The following is a 19,495-nucleotide window of genomic DNA, read 5'->3' as shown; positions in this document are numbered from 1 at the left end:
TAAGGATTAGTATACTCTCAACAAATGGATGGTATGGTAATTAACAGTTGTCAGTCGTTTTAAATTCTAGGATATTTGGAAACAAAGAGTTCCTTTCTCGAAAGATGGTCGAGGTGATTGAAAGAGACTTCTTTTAGGAGGAAGATGTGCAGAGGCTGTGTCTCTGATGACAAAAATGCTTTGATGATGTGGGTTTCATACAGGAGAAGCTAGTGCTCTTCATCACAGAGCTAAATACAGACCTGCCCAGGACCTGGAGAAACTAAAGGAGGATATAAGGTCAGTGAGAAACAGCTGTAGCCCCACCTGGATCCCTTGTATCAGTCTTCTGAGAATAAAAGCACTGTGGCTATTGCTACTCTTTTGTCTTCCAGATCGCTCAGTAAATGTCTTTTGTAGCACACCCTAACCAGAAACATAAAAGGAAGAGAATTCTGGGAAACGAGGTTCAGTCTAGCCAAGGTGACACATTACCAAACTGGCACATTAACAGTTATCCAATCTAGTTTAATCTAACACCTTTAAATTATTTTAAAACCAACTCCAAATAATATATACTTTTTTCCCTAGAAAACTTCAGTATGTGGCTGGGTGCTGTGGCTCATGCCTGTAATCCCAACACTTTGGGAGGCCGAGATGGGAGGATCACTTGAGCCCAGGACTTTGAGACCAGCCTGGGCAACATAGTGAAACACTGTCTTTACCCCAAAATTTAAAATGCTGCATGTGTCTGTGGTCCCAGCTACTCAGGAGGCTGAGGTGGTAGGATTGCTTGAGCCCAGTAAATTGAGGCTGCAGTGAGTCATGATCATGCCACTGCACTCTACCCTGGGTAACCGAGTGAGACCCTGTCTCAAAACACACAAAAAAGCACTTCAGTATGTGACTGTAAAAGCTAAACACTCTTTTTTTAAAAAATAAAAAAAAAATAAAAACAAAACTAGAATGACATTATCAAATCTCAAAAAAACTAAAAATAATTCCTTAATATTATCAGATACCCAGTCAGCATTCACATTTCCTTAATTATCTCATGAATGTTTTTCTGTAATTGGCTTGTTGAGAATCAGGATCCTAATAGGTTCCATTCTTTTTGGGATCCTAATTACATTTGGTTGAGTTCTTATTTTGGTAATTGCAATGTCAGAAGTCAAGTGATTCACTAATACAGAAAACAAGTACAAAACTGAACAAAATTGTAAAGATAAAAAAACACACACCCAACCACTGGAAACTGAAAATCCACCAAAGCGAGGTGAAAAATTGAGAAGTGTTGATTCTTGAGAAGCTTCTGTAGCTTTGGACAAGAATGGGTGAGAATGTGGCATTCTTGCTTGGAACTGATTCCATATCCTCTTCCTGCCACACTCTATTATTTAAAAAAAAAAAAAAAAAAGGCCAGGCATGGTGGCTCACTTCTGTAATACCAGTACTTTGGGAGGCTGAGGTGGGATGATCACTTGAAGCCAGGATTTCAAGACCAGCTGGTCAATATAGTGAGATGCTGTATAAATAAAAAATTAGATAAGTGTGCTGGCGTATGCCTGTAGTCCCAGCTATTCAGGAGGCTGAGGTGGGAGGATAACTTGACCCCAGGAGGTCGAGGCTACGGTGAGCTATGATTGCACCACTGCATTGTAGCCTGGGTGACAGAGGGACACCCTGTCTAAAAATAAAATAAAATTTTAACTCAGTTCAGGACTGGCGGTGAAAACCAAAACCTTACAGCCAAAGGTAGACTTGATTCAGGGTGGAGGATGGGGGCACTGAAAGCCTGTGGCTTTGTGAGCTAAAAAAGCAGACTCACGTTAGAATATTTCAGGAAATCCTGCAGCATGACTAGCCCACGGTAGCAGTTGTGATTTGGGATGGGTGGTAGACCAGCCAGAATTTAACAGGGAGATCGTGCAAGTGAGAGAGACATTAAAGGTGTGAAATAAGCTTTTCTAGGCTTTCTGGGAAACTAAACATAAGCAGGGAAGACCCAAGAGAGCCCAGCAAAAAGTAAAAGCCAGGGAGACCTGCGATGACTGCCACTTTGAATGCCATTCCTCAATCCATACACCTTGGTTAAGGAAGGGTGAAAGCACAGTGAGTTCAGGGTGTCTAAATTATTGGTCAGCTGTTCAAGTATGTAACACAAATATGACCTCAATGGAATTGGAAAAAAAAATTCTGAACAGAGACATCAGTGGGTACAGACCATGGAGAATGAGATTCTACAGTTTATATTCAGGTAAGTTATCAAAACAAAACAAAACAAAAACCTTCAGAAAAATAAGGTAATCAAGTGTTGATGTTACATATACATGTGCTCTCTCTCTCTCTATATATATGTGTGTGTGTGTGTAGATATATATACACACACATATATATCTGAACATATAAACATTTAAGATTATATATGTAATCTTAAATTATGTATATTATATATATAATCTTAAATGTCTAGTTTTCAGCTAAAATGTAATAAACATGCAGACTAACAAGAAAGTGTGACCCATACTAAAGAAGATGAGTATTTAAGTTAAAACTAACTCTGAGTAGGCCCAGATGCTAGATTTAACAAAGACTTAAAAATAGTTATTATGATTATATTTAAAGAACTAAAGTATATTTGAATAGTTGCTATAAAATATGCCAACTGTGAATCAACAAATAGAGAATCAAATGGAAATTATAAAAAAAGAACCAAGTAGAATTTCTAGAATTGAAGAGTACACTACTAACTGAAATGAAAAATTCCCTAGTTGAACTCAAGAGCAGATTAGAAATGGTAGAAGAAAGATTCAGTGATCCTGAAGGTAGATCAAGAGAAAGTATCCAGGACAGGTGCAGTGGCTCACACCTACAATCCTAGCACTTTGGGAGGCTGAGGTGAGTGGATCGCTTGAGCCCAGGAGTTTGAGATCAACCTGGGCAACATGGAGAAACTACGTCTCTACAAGAAATAAAAAATTAGCCAGGTATGGTGGTGCACATCTGTAGTCCTAGCTACTTGGGAGGCTGAGGTAGCAGGATCACCTGAACCTAGAGAGGCTGAGGCTGTGGTGAACCAAAATCGTACCACTGCACTCCAGCCTGTGTGACAGAGCAAGACCCTATCTCAAAAAAAAAAAAAAAAAAAAAAAAAAAAAGGAATTATCCAAACCAAAGAGCAGAGAGGGCTGGGCATGGTGGCTCATACCTGTAATCCCAATACTTTTGGAGGCTGTGGCAAGTACATCACTGGAGCCCAGGAGTTTCAGACCAGCCTGGGCAACATGGCAAAACCCTGTATCTACAAAAATTAGTCAGGTGTCATGATATGCACCTGTAATCCCAGCTACTCAGGAGGCTGAGGTGGAAGGATCTCCTGGGCCCAGGAAGTTGAGGCTGCAGTGAGCCAAGATCATGGCGAGTACTCCAGCCTGGGTGACAGAATGAGACCCTGTCTCAAAATAAATAAATACATAAAAATTTAAAAAGCAGAAAAAAATTCAGAGAAAAATCAACAGAGCCCTGTGCAACAACATCATGTGTCCCAACATAATTTTAACACCTGTGTAATGGGAATCTCAAATGGAAAGACGCAAAAGGGACAAAAAAATTGAAAGAAAAATCTGAAAACTTCCCAAATTTGATGAAGATTATCTATAGATCCAAGAAGCTCAGTGAACCGCAATTAGCGCAATTACGATAAACCGCAAAAAAAAAAAAAAAAACCAAAAAAAAAACCATTTAGACAAATCATATTCACACTGTTGAAAGACAAAATCTTGAATATAACAAGAGGAAAACAATTCATCACATACAGGGCAACAATAATGTGATTAATAGCTGATTTCTGATCAGAAACAGTGGAGACCAGAGGATGATGGTGTGACATAATCAAAGAGCAGAAAGGAAAAAACAAAAAACCTGTCAACTAAGAATTCTATATCCAGGAGAACAATCCTTCAAAAATGAAGGTGAAGGAGGTTTGACTCATGGTTCTAGAAAGATGGAGTAAATGTACATTTACTAGTTGTATCTTACTAAATACAACTAAAACTCTGGACACTGCACATAACAGAATTGTAAGCATAATTATAACCATGGAAAGTTAAAAGAAAGCAGAGTGGCTAAAGATCTGAGTCCTAGAAATCACATTATGGTGAGCCCGGGAATTCGAGACCAGCCTAGGGAACATGACCAAACCTGGATCTTTACAAAAAATACAAAAAGTAGCCAGGTATCATGGTATGTGCCTGTAGTCCCAGATACTCAGTAGGCTCAGGTGGAAAGATCACCAGGGCCCAGGAAGCCGGGGCTGCAGTGAGCCAAGATTGTGCCACTGCACTCCAGCCTGGGTGACTGCACTCCAGCCTGGGTGACAGAGTGAGACCCTGTCTTGTATATTTCCTTTTTGCTGCGTATATCCCAGACTTGGACCTAAAGAAGCAAGCAACTCAGAAATGCTAACAGGTGCAGACAAAGGAAGTCTCAACAAAAGCCTGCTCTCTCTAGCCAAAGGAGCAAGTAGGAAATGGGCAGTCTAGCAATACAGAAAGCTTTTAGACAATAACCACTCTAGTCTATCTAAACACCAAAGAAAAAACTGTCCAGCAAAGGCTGAATGGGGAGCCTAGGCTTGTACCCTCGTGAGGCTGTATTTAGGTGCCAGAGAAGGCCAAGTAGGTATTCAGGTCTTTCATATTGTCTAGTAGTAAAGAGGTTACCTCTACCTTGCTGTAAACAACCAGGTGGGGAGCCAAAATGCCTACCTACATCTAGTAGTAAAGAGGTGTCCCTTTTTTTTTTTTTTTTTTTTTTTTTTGAGACGGAGTCTGGCTCTGTTGCCCAGGCTGGAGTGCAGTGGCCGGATCTCAGCTCACTGCAAGCCCCGCCTCCCGGGTTCACGCCCTCAGCCTCCCGAGTAGCTGGGAGTACAGGCGCCCGCCACCTCGCCCGGCTAATTTTTTTTTTTTTTTTTTGTATTTTAGTAGAGACAGGGTTTCACTATGTTAGCCAGGATGGTCTTGATCTCCTGACCTCGTGATCCGCCCGTCTCGGCCTCCCAAAGTGCTGGGATTACAGGCTTGAGCCACCGCGCCCGGCCGAGGTGTCCCTTTTGAGTTGTTAACGGAGGCTGAGCAGGGAACCTGAACTTCTACTTCTGCCTGGCAGTAACAGGATCACACCTCCTCTCTTCCCCTGCCAGGGTGGTATCAGAGAAAGACAGCTAAAACTGGGTGTTTAATAAGATCTAGAGTCTTTTAACATAATAAGAACATGTCCGTTTAACATAATAAGAACATGTCCAGGTTTAAGTTGAAAAGTCACTTGCCATTCCAAGAACCAAGAACTTGCCAGGAAGATATCAAAGTAAATTTAAATAGACAGCAGATGCCCACACTGAGATGACAGAGATGTTAGACTTACCCACCAAAGACTTTAAAGAAACCGTGGGAGAAAAAAGAAATCAGTGAGCAACTATGATCACACTTGAAACAAATGAAAAAATTGAAAGCTTCAGCAAAGAAATAGAAAATATAAGAAGAACCAAATGCAAATTTTAGAACTGAAAATTGAAAAATCAAACTAAAAAGCTCAGGGTATGGGCTCAGCAGCAGAATGGAAGGCACAGAAGGGAAAAATCAGTGAACTGTAAACTAGAACAAAAGAAATTACCCAATCTGAATAATGGAAAGAAAATAGTAAATAAATAAAGAAATGTTGACAGCCACAAGGATCTACGTGATTATAACAAAAGATCTTACATTTATGTATTGAGACTCCTAGAGGAGAAAAGAAAGAAGACAGCACAAAAAGAGTACTTTACAAAATAATGACTGAAAAGACCTCCAGTTTGGCAAGAGACTTAAACTCACAGATTCAAGGAGCTAAGCAAGCCCCAACGAGGGTAATTCCGAAGAAGTCTACAAGAAGACACAGTTATAATTAAGCTTGTGAACACTAAGGACAAAACTTGTAAAAGCAGCCAGAAAAAATGACACCTTACCTATAGGGGGAAAAAAAAACAATTTGAATGACAATGGATTTCCCATTGGTGACCATGAAGATCAGAGGAAATGGCATGATGTTTTTTAAGTGCTAAAAGAAAAGTACTGTTAACCCAGAATCCTTATCCCGTAAAGTATCTTTTTGGAATAGGGAGAAATCAAGACATTCTCACATAAAGGCAAACTAAGAGAATTTGTTGCTAGCCAGCCTATCCTAAAAGGATGGCTAAAGGAATTTTCTTAAACAGAAAGAAAATGATTAAAGAAGGAACCTTTGAATATCAGACTAGAAGGAAGAACATGGTAAGCCCAAATATGAGTATATACAATGGGCTTTCCTTCCTCCCTGGAGTTTTCTAAATTTTATTTGACAGTTAAAACAAATTATAACATTGTCTGATATTGTTCTAAATGTACTTAGAGGAAATTTTTAATATGATTATATTATAAACAAGGGAAGCTAAAGGGATTTAAAGAGAGTTATGGTTTTGTTACTTCACTGGAATTGTTAAAATGACACGAGTAGACTGATACATTTATGACTATACATACATGAGTAGAGCGATATGTTTATGAATATGCATACACCTTTTAGCAGCCACTAAAAAAGCTACACAAAGAGGTATGCTTAAAAGCACAATAGGTAAATAAAAATGGAATTCTTTTTTTAAAGTTTAGGTAACCCACAGGAAGTCAGAAAAAGGAAAATAGACAAAAATATAGAGAACAGATAGAAAACAAAAAATAAAATGACAGACTTAGGTCGACATATCAATAATTATATTAAAAGTACGTGGCTTATTATATCAATTAAAAAGACAGATTGGCATAGTAGAATAAAAAACCAACCCAATTATATGCTGTATACAAGAAACTTCAAATATTATGATATATAAGCAAGTTGACAAGAAAATGATGGGAAAATATATATTATGTAAACATTAATCAAAGGAAAGTCAGAGTGGCTATATTCATATCATGTAAAGCAGACTTCAAAGCAAAGAATATTACCAGAGTTGGGGAAGAACATACATAATGATAAAATGGTTAATCCGTCAAGAGGACATAGTAATACGTATATGCCCAGTGAATGGAGCTGAAACATGTGAAGCAGAAACTAATAAAATTGAAAGAAGTAGACTAATCCACAATTTTAGTTTGGGACCTTACCACTCCTTTCTCAATAATTGATAGTACAATTAGACAGAAGGTCAGCAAGGATATAGAAGAACTCAACAATACCATCAACCAAAGGATCTGATAGAGATTTCTAGCACTGTCTAGCACTACCCTATAACTACAGAATACCCCTTTTCAGGTATGCCTAGAACATATACCAAATTAGACCATATCCTGTGCCATCAGATGAACCTCAATACATTTTTAAAAATTGAGGACATACAGAATGTGTTCTCCAACCACAATAGAATCAAACTAGAAATCAGTAACAGAAATATAATAGGAAAATCTCCAAACAGATGGCAACTATGAAACATGCTTCTAAATAATCCTTAGGTCACAGGGGAAGTTCCAAGGTGAATCAAACAATGTGCTGAACTGGGTGAAAATGAAACATATCAAAATTTGTGGGATACAGTGAAAACATTGCTAAGAGGGAAATTTACAGAACTGCATGTGTACATTAGAAAAGAGAAAAAGTCTAAAATCAATATGTTCCAACTCAAGAACCCAGAAAAAAAAGGAGAAAACTAAACCCAAATCAAGCAAAAGGAAGGAAATAATAAAAACAGAAATCAATGAAATAGAAAACAGAAAAACAGAGAAAAATCAGTTAAATGAAGAGCTGGGTCTTTGAAAAGATTTATAAAATTGACAAACCTCTAGCAAGTCTGACAAAGCAAAAGGAGAACACCCAAATTACTAATATGAGAAATGAAACAATATATCAATGCTAACTCTGTAGACATCAAAAGGATAATGAGGGAATACTGTGAACATCCATATATACACATAAATGTGACAACTTAGATGAGGAACAACAATTCCTCAAAAAACTCCAACTACCACAGTTCACCGCCTATAACTATTAAGGAAATAGATTTAGAAATTTTAAAACTTCTCCAAAAAACAAACAAACAAACAAACAAACAAAAAACTCCAGGCCCAAATGGATTCATTGAAGAATTTTACTAGACATTTAAAGAAGAATCAACACCAATTCTACACAATTTGTTTAGAAAATAGAAAGAAGGGAGCACTTTCTAATCATTTTATGAAGCTAGTATAGCTTTGATTCCTAAACCAAAATCAGTTAAAAAAAAAAAAAAAAAGATTACTACAGGTGAACATCCCTCATAAATATAAACACAAAAATCCTTAACAAAATGTTAGCAAATAGAATTCATCAATGTATTTTTAAAAACATGATAATTGAGGTTTATTCCAGGAGTACAGTCTGGTTAAATACTTAAAAATCAGTCAGTTTAATCTACCATAATAAGAAGCTAAAGAAGAAAAAAAAATCACATGATTATATCAGTGCAGAAAAAGCATTTAACAAACTTCAACACTCATTTATAACAAAAATTCTCAGGAAAATAGGAATACAAAGATTTTCTCAAACTTAATAAAGAGCATCTACAAAAAAACTGTATAGTTACCATTATATTTAATGGTAAAAGACCAAGTGCTTTTCCACTAATATCAGGAAAAAGGTAACTATGTCTGTTTCAAGAACTCTTATTCAACATAGTGCTGGGATTTCTAGCCAGTAGAATAAGGTAAGAAATGGAAATAAAAGGTATACAGATAAGCAAGGAAGGAATAAAACAGTCCCTATTTGCAGATATATGAGTGTTTGTTTACATAGAAAGTCCCAGGGAGTCTACCAAAATCTTCTTAAAACTAATATATCAGTTTATAAAGTTTATAAGACACAAGATAAACATAAGTTTATTTCTGTAGACTAACAACAAACACATGGACATTGAAATTTAAGATACAATACATTTACAGTTACCAAAACCAAATGAAATGTTTATGTGTAAATCTAATAAAATGTGTATCGTACATGTGTGCTAAAAGCTATGCAACACTAATAAAAGAAATATCTGAATAAATGAAGAGACAATGCTCATGAATTGGAAAATTCAGCCTAGTAAAGATGTCAGTTCTACCAATTGTTTAATGTAATTCCTGTCAAAATCCCAGCAAGATTTTTTGTAGACATTGTCACGATTATTCTGAAATGTATATGGAAAGGCAAAGGAACTAGAATTGCTAAAACAATTTTGAAAAATAATAATGTGAGAGGAACCAGTATACCCAATTTGAAGACTTACTACATAGCTACAGTAATCAAGACTGTTTGATATTGGTGGAGGGATATGCTCATAGGTCAGAGAAAAAAAATAGAGAACCCAGAAATAGACCCACACATATATGATGCCCAACTGATTTTTGACAAAGTTGCCAAAGCAATTTAATGAAGGAAAGAAAGCCTTTTCAACATATGGTGCTGGAACAATTGGACATCCGTGGGCAGAAAATGAACCTCTACCTTAGTCTCACACCTTACACGAAAATTAACTCCAGATGAATCACAGAGTTAAAATTTAAACTGCAAAACTCTAAAACCTTTAGAAAAAAACACAGGAGAAAATGTGAGATCTAGGGCTAGGCAAAGAGTGTATATAGACTTGACACCAAAAAGCGTGATCACCCACATATGGAAAAATAAATAAACTGGACTTTATAAAAATTAGAACTTTTTTGCTGTGAAACATCCTGTTAAGAGGATATAAAGACAAGCTACAGAGTGAGAGAAAATATTCGCAACCCATATATCTGACAAAAGCCATGTATATTTACAATATATAAAAAACTCAACACTCAACAGTAAAAAACCAAACAATCCAATTAGAACATGTGCAGAAGACATGAAGAGACACTTCACAGAGGAAGATATACAGATGGCACTAAGCACATGAAAAGATGCTCAACATCATTAGCCATTGGAGAAATACAAATTAAAACCATAATGAGATACAACTATACACCTATCAGAAGGGCTAAAATTAAAAAGTAGTGACTGGCTAGGATACAGAGAAACTGGATTATTTATCCATTGCTGGTGGTTATGTGACAGAGTACAGCCATTCTGGAAAACAGTTTGATGTTTTCTTTAAAACCTAGACATTCGACTGGGCGCAGTGGCTCACTCCTGTAATCCTAGCACTTTGGGAGGCAAAGACAGGCTGATCACATGAGGTCATGAGTTCGAGACCAGCCTGGCTAACATGGTGAAACCCTGTCTCTACTAAAAATACAGAAATTACCTGGGCCTGGTGGCGTGTGCCTGTAATCCCAGCTACTCAGGAGGCTGAGGCAGGAGAATCGCTTGAACCCAAGGCTCAACCCTTGGAATGAGCCAAGATTATGCCACTGCGCTCCATTCTGGGTGACAGAGCGAGGGACTCTGTCTCAAAAAAAAAAAAAAAAAAAATCAAGTAAACATTCGACCACCATATGCCCTTCTTTGGCACTGATTCCAAAGGGATGAAAATTTATGTTCATACAAAAACCTACACATGAATGTTTATAGCATCTTTATTCGTAATAGCCAAACAAACAAACAAACAAACCTAGAAACAGCCGAAATGTCCTTCAGTGGGTGAATATTTAAACAAACTGATACATCCCCACCATGGAATACTACTCAACCGTAATAAGGGATAGACTGTTGGTACGCGAAGCAACCTGGATGAATCTCTGGAGAATTATGCTGAGTGGAAAAAAAGCCAGTTCAAAAAGTTTACATACTGTATGATTCCATTTATATTAATATAACATTCTTGAAACGACAAAATTATAGGAGTGGGAAGGGGTTAGTGTTTTCCAGGGGTTAAGAAGGGGTTGGGGGATGGGAAGGAAGTGGTCGTAACTATAAAAGGGCAACGTCAGGGATCCTTGTGATGGAAATGTTCTGTGTCTTGACTATGTCAATGTCAACATCCTGGTTGAGATAGAGTACAGAGTTTTGGAAGATGTTGCCATTGGGGAAAACTGGATATAGAGTACACCAAACATAAGATTGTTTAAAGCAATAATGGTCACACTGTGTTGTTAAGATTTTCACGTATATAACTGGAATATATATGCCAGTAATACTATGCATTTTGTTTGTTGATATGTCTTCATCAAGACTATGAAGAGTCTGAAATTTTATCCTGTTTGCAAGCTCATGAGTTAGGCCACTACAGTATCATGGATGCTGGCAGAAGACATGAAGTTTCTGTGTCAGAGTTACAGATTTTTCTAGTCACAGCACAGCAGGCAACATGGACTTCATGTTCACATCGCTTCCCCTTGTCCCCCAAGTCCCACAAGGATGACACAGTAGGTCTTTGTCACAGCTAGATAATCCTGAGCTTAGGAGACTTCCAGTCTTATAAAGAGGTTTATAATAAACACACCCAACCTTTGACATTATTGTTCTGGCCAGGAAACAAACCTGCCTTCTTCTGTCATCTTCTGAGACTCTTGGTTACACAAACATCCTTCAAAAGATAATCCAAGACAAAAACTGCCACAAGGCATATAGAATTGCCCCATGCCACCACCACGACCAGAGAATATTTTAAGTCTCTCAATTTATAACTTTTCTCTTTTTCCTCCCTTGTTATTTATTTGTTGAAAACATGTCTAATCTCTTCTTATTTTTATTTATTTATTTATTTATTTATTTGAATTGGAGTCTTGCTCTGTCGCCCAGGCTGGAGTGCATGGTGCAATCTCGGCTCACTGCAGCCTCTGCCTCCCAGGTTCAAGTAATTCTCTTGCCTCCCCCTTCCTAGTAGCTGGAATTATAGGTGTGTACCACCATGACTAGCTAATTTTTGTATTTTTACTAGAGACATTCACCATGTTGGCCAGGATGGTCTTGAGCTCCTGGCCTCCAGTGATTCATCTGCCTTGACCTCCCAAAGTGCTGGGATTATAGGCATGAACCACTGCACCCGGCCCTGATCTCTTTTTTTTTTTTTTTTTTTTTCCTTTTTATTGTACTTTAAGTTCTGGGGTACATGTACAGAATGTGCAGGTTTTTTACTTAGGTATACACATACCATGGTGGTTTGCTGCACCCATCAACCCATCACCTGCATTAGGTATTTCACCTAATGCTATCCCTCCCCTAGTCCCCGACCCCCAAGAGGCCTCAGTGTGTGATGTTCCCCTCCCTGTGTCCATGTGTTCTCATTGTTCAACTCCCACCTATGAGTGAGAACATGTGGTGTTTGGTTTTCTGTTCTATCATTAGTTTCTTGAGAATGGTGGTTTCCAGCTTCATCCATGTCCCTGCAAAGGACATGAGCTCATCCTTTTTTATGGATGCATAGTATTGCATGGTGTATATGTGCCACATTTTCTTTATCAGTCCATCATTGATGGGCATTTGGGTTGGTTCCAAGTCTTTGCTATTGTGAGCAGTGCTGCAATAAACATATGTGTGCATGTGTCTTTATAGCAGAATGATTTATAATCTTTTGGGTATATATCCAATAATGGGATTGCTGGGTCAAATGGTATTTCTGGTTTTAGATCATTGAGGAATCACCACAAATGATCTGTTTTTAGAAGAACTTCCCATGACCTGGGTTTTGTTCATTGCATCTTTGTGGAATCATTTTAGAATATTCTTCTATTCCCTGTATTTTCTACAATCTTTATTTAGATTTAAAGTCTTGATTATATTTAGGCTTTAGGTAGGGGGTGTGTGTGTGTGTATGTGTGCATGAATGAGTGTGTGTATGTATAAGAGTAATTAAAAATACTTCATAGGGCTGTGTACATTCTTTATATCATATCAAGAGGCATATTATGCATGGCTTTTATTGTGACACTGATAAGATTATGTTTGTTAATAAGATTGACCAGTATTTAAGTAGACATTGTCAGTCTGAACCATCTGTTACAAGGTTCTTCATTAGCCTTTCACTCACTGATTTTAGCAGCCATTGATACTCATTGCCTAGATTCAGTTCTTTAGGAGGGTTTGTTTTTGTTTGCTTGTTTGTTTGTTTGTTTTCCTGAGACAGGGTTTCTCATTCCTGTTGTCTGGGTTGCAGTGCTGTGGTGCAGTCACCGCTCACTAGAACTTCTGCCTCCCAGGTTCAAGTGGTTCTCCTGCCTCAGCCTTTTGAGTAACTGGGACTACAGATGTGCCCCACCACGCCTGGCTAACTTTTGTATTTTTTGTAGAGATGAGGTTTCACCATGTTGCCTAGGCCGGTCTTGAACTGCTGGGCTCAAGCAATCTTCCCACATTGGCCTCCTAAAGTGCTGTGATTACAGGCGTGAGCCATTGCACTTGGCCAAGATTTTTGAAATAATGATATTCCATTAATCTTTCTGCATTAATTATCTGGAATTCCTCTATAAAGAACATTCACTCATAACTCTTCTGTTTTCCTGAGGCATAGTTTGTGTGAGGAAGTCAGAATAAATGCTTGATGCTGTTATTTTCATAGTAAAAAAGTGATAGTAATGTGTACACATACAGAAGTGCCTCATTCTTTTTAATGGGTGCTTAGCATTTCATTACTATGGATTGTGTCAAATAACATGTTTATTATTTGTTTTACTTTTAAAATTTTTATTGGTTATTGGGGAACAGGTGGTGTTTGGTTACATGGGTAAGTTCCTTAGTGGTGATTTGTGAGATTTTGGTGCACCCCCACCTGAGCAGTATCCACTGCACCCGATTTGTTGCCTTTTATCCCTCACTCCCTTCTCACCCTTTCCCCCTGAGTCCCCAAAGTCCATTGTGTCATTCTTACGCCTCTGCATCCTCATAGCTTAGCTCCCACTTATGAGTGAGAACATGTGATGTTTGGTTTTCCATTCCTGAGTTACTTCACTTGGAATGATAGTCTCCAGTCCCATCCAGGTCGCCAGTAGTGCCTTTTGACTGTTCGCTGATGGAAATTTGTCACACTCTCCATCCCTTCTGTTGCTTTCCTTGTCAATGTATTGGGCATGATAAGGAGGGAAAGGAAAATGTCTCTTGACTACACAGAGTGCAGTCATTGTGCTGTGAAAAATGTCCTGGTAGCCCTCAGCAGGATGGCCACCCCTCTTCCTTACAGACTCATTCCTCCTCTAAACAAGCCAGTCTCACTGATTCGTGGTTCTGTGGCATCTCCAGTGGATTTGACTCATTGTTAAACATGCCTTCCCAGGTGTTTTAAACAGGGGTAGATTTCTCTGCACTAATGCTGAGCATTGCTTCTTCATCTCTTTTCCTGAGAACTTTAGCTTTACCTTGGCCTTTTGAGATTATTGGGACTGATATGTAGAAACCTGTGTGTTTGGCTGTTCTTGCAACCATGCAAACATTGGAGATGTGTTAATATTTTGGTGTCTATGGGACTAGAGCAGTTACGGGCAATAGTACCTTTGAAGATAGCATTCACGATGGTTCCTGCCTGGTTATAGGCAGAATCCCTATGTTCCATGTGTTTTTCCACTGAGACGTTTTTTTCTTTCCAACTTTCATTTTAAGTGCAAAGGATGGATGTGCAGGTTTGTTACATGGGTAAATTGTGGGCTGAGGGGGTTTGGTGTACAGATAATTTTGTCACCCGGGTAATCAGCATAATACTCAGTATGTAGTTTTTCAGTCCTTATCCTTCTCTCACCCTCCACTTTGCTCAAATAGGCCCCAGTGTCTATTGTTCTCTTCTTTGTCTCCATGTGTACTCAATGTTTAGCTCCCATTTATAAGTGAGAACATGGAGTATTTGGTTTTCTGTTCCTGCGTTAATTCACATAGGATAATAATGGCCTCCAGCTCCATTCAGGTTGCTGCAAAGGACATGATTCATTCTTTTTTATGGCTGCGTAGTATTCCATGGTGTATATGTACCACATTTTCTTTATCCAGTCCACTGTTGATGGATATCTAGGTTAATTCCAAGTGGTTTCTTATGCATCCCTGAGACTCTTGAGCACAGGAGGTGGAGGTGGTAGGGCCCTGCGGCTGCTCTTCCTGCTGCGGTATACAGGCAAACAGATGAGGTGTTTAAACACCACCACCAGTAGCTACTTAAGTTGTTTAGCCTGCAGTAATAAACTTGATCATGAGAGAGTGTTAATTTTGATTTATTAATGTTTTTTTTTCACAAATGGATATGGAGATACCCGTCTTCCCCAACTCTCCGGATTAGTCTGCTAGGGCTGCATAACAAACTACCACACACTTAGTGTGTTTTTTTTTTTTTTTTTTGAGATGGAGTCTCGCTCTGTTGCCAAGCTGGAGTGCAGTGGCGCGATCTCGGCTCACTGCAACCTCTGCCTCACAGATTCAAGTGATTCTCCTGCCTCAGCCTTGTGAGTAGCTGGACTATAGGTGTGTGCCACCACAACCAGCTAATTTTTGTATTTTTAGTAGAGATGGGGTTTCACTATATTGGCCAGGATGGTCTCTACCTCTTGACCTTGTGATCTGCCCGCCTTGGCCTCCCACACTTAGTGTCTTGAAACAACAGAAATTTATCCTCTCACAGTTCTGGAGGCTAGCAGTCTGAAATCAAGGTGCCAGCTGGGCCACACACCATCTGGAATATCTAAGGGAAGATCCTTCCTGGTGGCTTCCAGGAATCTTTCGCATTCCTTGGCTTGTAGCTGCCTCACTCCAGTTCCTGCCTCCATCACCATATAGACTTCTCTGTGTTCCTCTGTGCATACTCTCCTCATCTTACAAGGACACCAGTCGTTGGATTTAGAGCCTGCCCTAATCCAATATGATCTTATATTAATTACAAAATTTACAATCTGCAAAGTTCCTATTTCTGAATCAGGTCAGATGCTAGGGCTGTGAATGAACATTAATTTTGGGAACATTTTTCAACCCACTACACCCTCCTAGTAATTTTTCTGTTTTTTGGCAAAGTGGCAAGCATTTCAAACAGTTTTAGTTAATTATCATGTTGTTTGCTAGCAAAAATAGTTTTATTTATAAGAAGCAGCTGAGCAGTCACCTAAATTGAGGACTGTGTTAGGGGCTACAGTTGTGTCAGTCTGGGATGACTGTCATTAGTACTCGCGTCACTGTGGTAAGTGTCGTAGTTATTGATTGCAGACTTAGTTCATTGAAGTTGATGATGAAAGGGAACTATTTTGTTCCCATGCCTTCCCATTGGCAAATCAGCTCCTCCTTGTTCCTAGATCTACTTGAAGAGTCTAAATTGCATGCTAGCAGATACTGTGAAAGACTTGAATCACAATTTGATACATTGTAACAGAGCATGCAGAGAACCACCTAAAGCAGTGTAATGTAAGAACTGTTAAGCAAGAAACAGTATAGGAGAGTGTGGCCGTTACATGGGAGAGTTCCACAGTTTTAAATGCTTTCATTGATGCCACGGTGAATTCTCGGTAATTGTCTTACTTTTATAGAGTAATAAAACTGACTCAGAATGTTTGTCAGATTCTAGATATTCCTGGGAAGAAAACTGCTGCCAGCCATTATTTTGACATGTAGCTTTTCACGTTTGCAGTGTGTCTGTTTATAATTAACAAAAGTTTATTAATATAACATTAAGCATTTAAGGCCTTGGAAAAATTGTAGCCCTACAGATGAAGGAGGACTAGCCAATGGCTTTGTCTGTGATAGTTTCTAAGCACAACAGTCCCCTACTTACAATGGTTTGACTGAAGATTTTTTTTGAGTTTACAATTGTGTGAAAGTGATATGCCTTCGGTAGAAACTGTGGTTTAAGTATCCATACAACCATTCTGTTTTCCACTTTCAGTTCAGTATTCAGTAATTTACATGATATAGTCAACACTTTATTATAAAATAGGCTTTGTGTTGTTAGATGATTTGGCCAGCTACAGACTAACGTAAGTGTTCTGAACATGTTTAAGGTACGCTAGGCTAAGCTATGATATTGGGTAGGTTAGGAGTATTAAATGCATTTTCGACTTAATAAATAGTATTTTCAACTTATGATGGATTTATCAGGACAGGACCTAATCCCATGCTAAGGAGCATCTGTACCTGGAAATGCTTAGAAGATAATGTGCACTTCTGCCCACATGGTTTACATTTGCAAGAAAGTACATTAGCTATGCTTCGAGAAAGCGTGGTTCTTTTAACTTCTGCCAGTTAACTAAGGACCCTTTTGATTCACAGGAAAAGGAAAAACTAAGATGTGAGCGGGGTTGTCCCAGCTTCTTGCGATTTTGGAGCAAATAGTAGATGGGTGTGTGATTGTCTTTTTGAACAAAAAAAAGGAGATAAATCCCTCTCCCCACAGACTCCCCTGATATCGTTCTGACTTATTAGAGCCTATTTATTGGTACCTTTCAGATGCTGTGTATGGCTTACCTGATATTGAGGCTTTTATCTTGGCAACTGATGCCTTAGGATTTTCATTTCCTTTGAACTTTTATCTGAAGCCCTTCCTAGAAAAAGGTCTTGCCATTGTGCTGGCTCTGTGTAGATCTCAATTCTTATTACAGTGGTAGACATTGCTCTTTCTTGCCTCCTTTTAAGCACTGCCTAATTTCCTATACTTCTTGTCTCTAAGTGGGTGCACAGTGGAGTGCCTCAGAGCTTGGAGTCTGGAGCAGGGCTTCCTGGTTGTGCCACTTATTTTGCTGGTAACTTAACCTACCTCCAAGATTGGATGGAGAATACCTGAGTTAATATTTGTAAAGTGTTCAAACTGTGCCTGGTTCATAGTATGCATGTGTGTCTTTTTCTTTCTTCAAGATAAACCATGTTCTATATCTTGATTGTGGTAGCGGTTACATGACTATATATGTTTGTCAAAACTCATTGGAACTGTGCACTTAAAAAGGATGAATTTTACTGTATATTAATTATATCTTAATAAACCACACCTAAATTTTTTGTTAAGGCTAACAAACAAACTCTTTCATTCAATCAGCAAAGTGTTTATTAAGTGTTACACAGTGGGATTATAAAAACATATAATTCTGGCCTGGCATGGTGTTGCATGCCTGTAATCCCAGCACTTTGGGAGGCTGAGGTAGGAGGGTCACTTGAGCCCGGTAGTTCAAGACCAGCCTGGGCAATAGAGCGAGACCCTGTCTCTACAAATAATAATTTTTAAAAATTAGCTGGGCGTGGTGGTTCTTGCCTGTGGTTCTAGCTACTTGGGAGGCTGAGGAGGGAGGATTACTTGAGCCCAGGTGGTCAAGGCTGTAGTGAGCTGTGATCATGCCACTGCACTCCAGCCTGGGTGACAGAGGGAGACCCTGTCTCAAAAAAATTTTTGTTTCAAAAAAAAAACATGTAATTCAAAGACGCTTGCCAGTGTAGATGAATAAACTAATTATAACACAGGATAAATTTGCTTATTAGCATGACATGGTAAGAGGTGCGGCCAAGCAGCTTATTAGTCATCCAGGCAAGAAATGCTGTAGGGGCTTAGAGGCAGGATTGCTTCCTGTAGTCACGAAGACTTCACCAAAGAGTGGGAACGTGAGGTGGACCTTAGAAGATGGGTAGGATTTAGGGAGGTGGGCATTTGGGAGGGCCCATGAATACAGATACAAAGCCTAGGGGTGGAAACACATGTGGAGAGTTTAGACAACCATGAGAGAGCCGGTTGGATCAAAGTGGATTCTCTCCCACTGTGTAAGGGGCAGCTTTGCCTTCTGGTCTAACACAGCGTTTTTTCTTCATCCGTAGAAAGGTCCCCCTTCTGGGAAAGACCGGGTGAAGAAAGGTGGATCCTACATGTGCCATAGGGTAAGTCATGTCACTAAACTATTTTGTCGTTCTTGTTCTGATAGCAGTTTTATGGATCCATTGTAAATGATAGCCCCGAATGTCTCATTCACTTCTGCAAATGCATACCTAACCCCACTGAAACCAGAAAAAAAGGAGGATAGTCATCTCAAATTTGGTTACAAGCACGGAGAAAAGTAACACAAGTAGCAGAGGTTGTGAATGACGTATTGTCAACCACATTTCATCTATTGAATCTTGCCCCTTTGAGAGACCTTTGTTGTCTCGTGAACTGCGTGGGGGTGAGTGTATATACCTTTTCCAGCATGTGAGTCTGAAGGCACACCCTTAATTTATTTGAGAATCCTGTACATTTCTGGATTTTTTGTTGAGATTCAGGTGAGAGTTATATATGGAGGGCAGATTGTGATATACTGAAATGGAAGCATCCCGTGTTCTAGGTACAAAGTGTGCCTTGTGAAATGAGCATCATTCCCAGAGTGTTTCTTCTCTTCGGGCTATGATTTTAGTGTCTGAGCTGGCTTTCTTCATCAGTTAGAGTGACTTGGTGTTTCATAAATAACCTTTATAAGGAATTTGGAAACAGAATACCATCCCTTCCCTTTTTTCTTTGAGTCATGTATTTTTCACATCTCCTGAACTCCAGCTTTCTCTCCCTGTGCAGAGATGGCATTTTGCAGATTGTTATTGCTGCAAAGCTTCCCCTAGTAATTTATTCAGTCCAGGTGGTTAGAGACTTAAAACCACCTATAATGGCTCCAAATTA

General features: G+C 38.9%; 1 protein-coding gene across 10 annotated transcripts in view; it reads left to right on the top strand.

Moving 5' to 3' along the window:
• SUMF1 (sulfatase modifying factor 1) overlaps window positions 1-19,495 on the top strand; it is a 114,135-nt gene that overhangs the window by 83,846 nt on the left and 10,794 nt on the right. For 4 of the 10 annotated variants that reach the window (XM_074032757.1, XM_074032755.1, XM_005547654.4 and 1 more), the window contains one exon: window positions 18,670-18,729. The exons of 4 other annotated variants lie outside the window; for them this stretch is intronic. In XM_074032757.1, coding sequence (XP_073888858.1) covers window positions 18,670-18,729 — 60 coding nt within the window. Of the gene's footprint in view, window positions 1-15,234; window positions 15,355-18,669; window positions 18,730-19,495 lie in introns of those variants that run through there. 2 more of the 10 variants (XM_074032754.1, XM_065538901.2) reach the window with 1 other exon arrangement.

Source organism: Macaca fascicularis, chromosome 2, assembly GCF_037993035.2.
Source record: "Macaca fascicularis isolate 582-1 chromosome 2, T2T-MFA8v1.1".
Lineage (NCBI taxonomy): Eukaryota > Metazoa > Chordata > Mammalia > Primates > Cercopithecidae > Macaca > Macaca fascicularis.
This window is presented reverse-complemented; position numbering and strand designations above follow the sequence as displayed.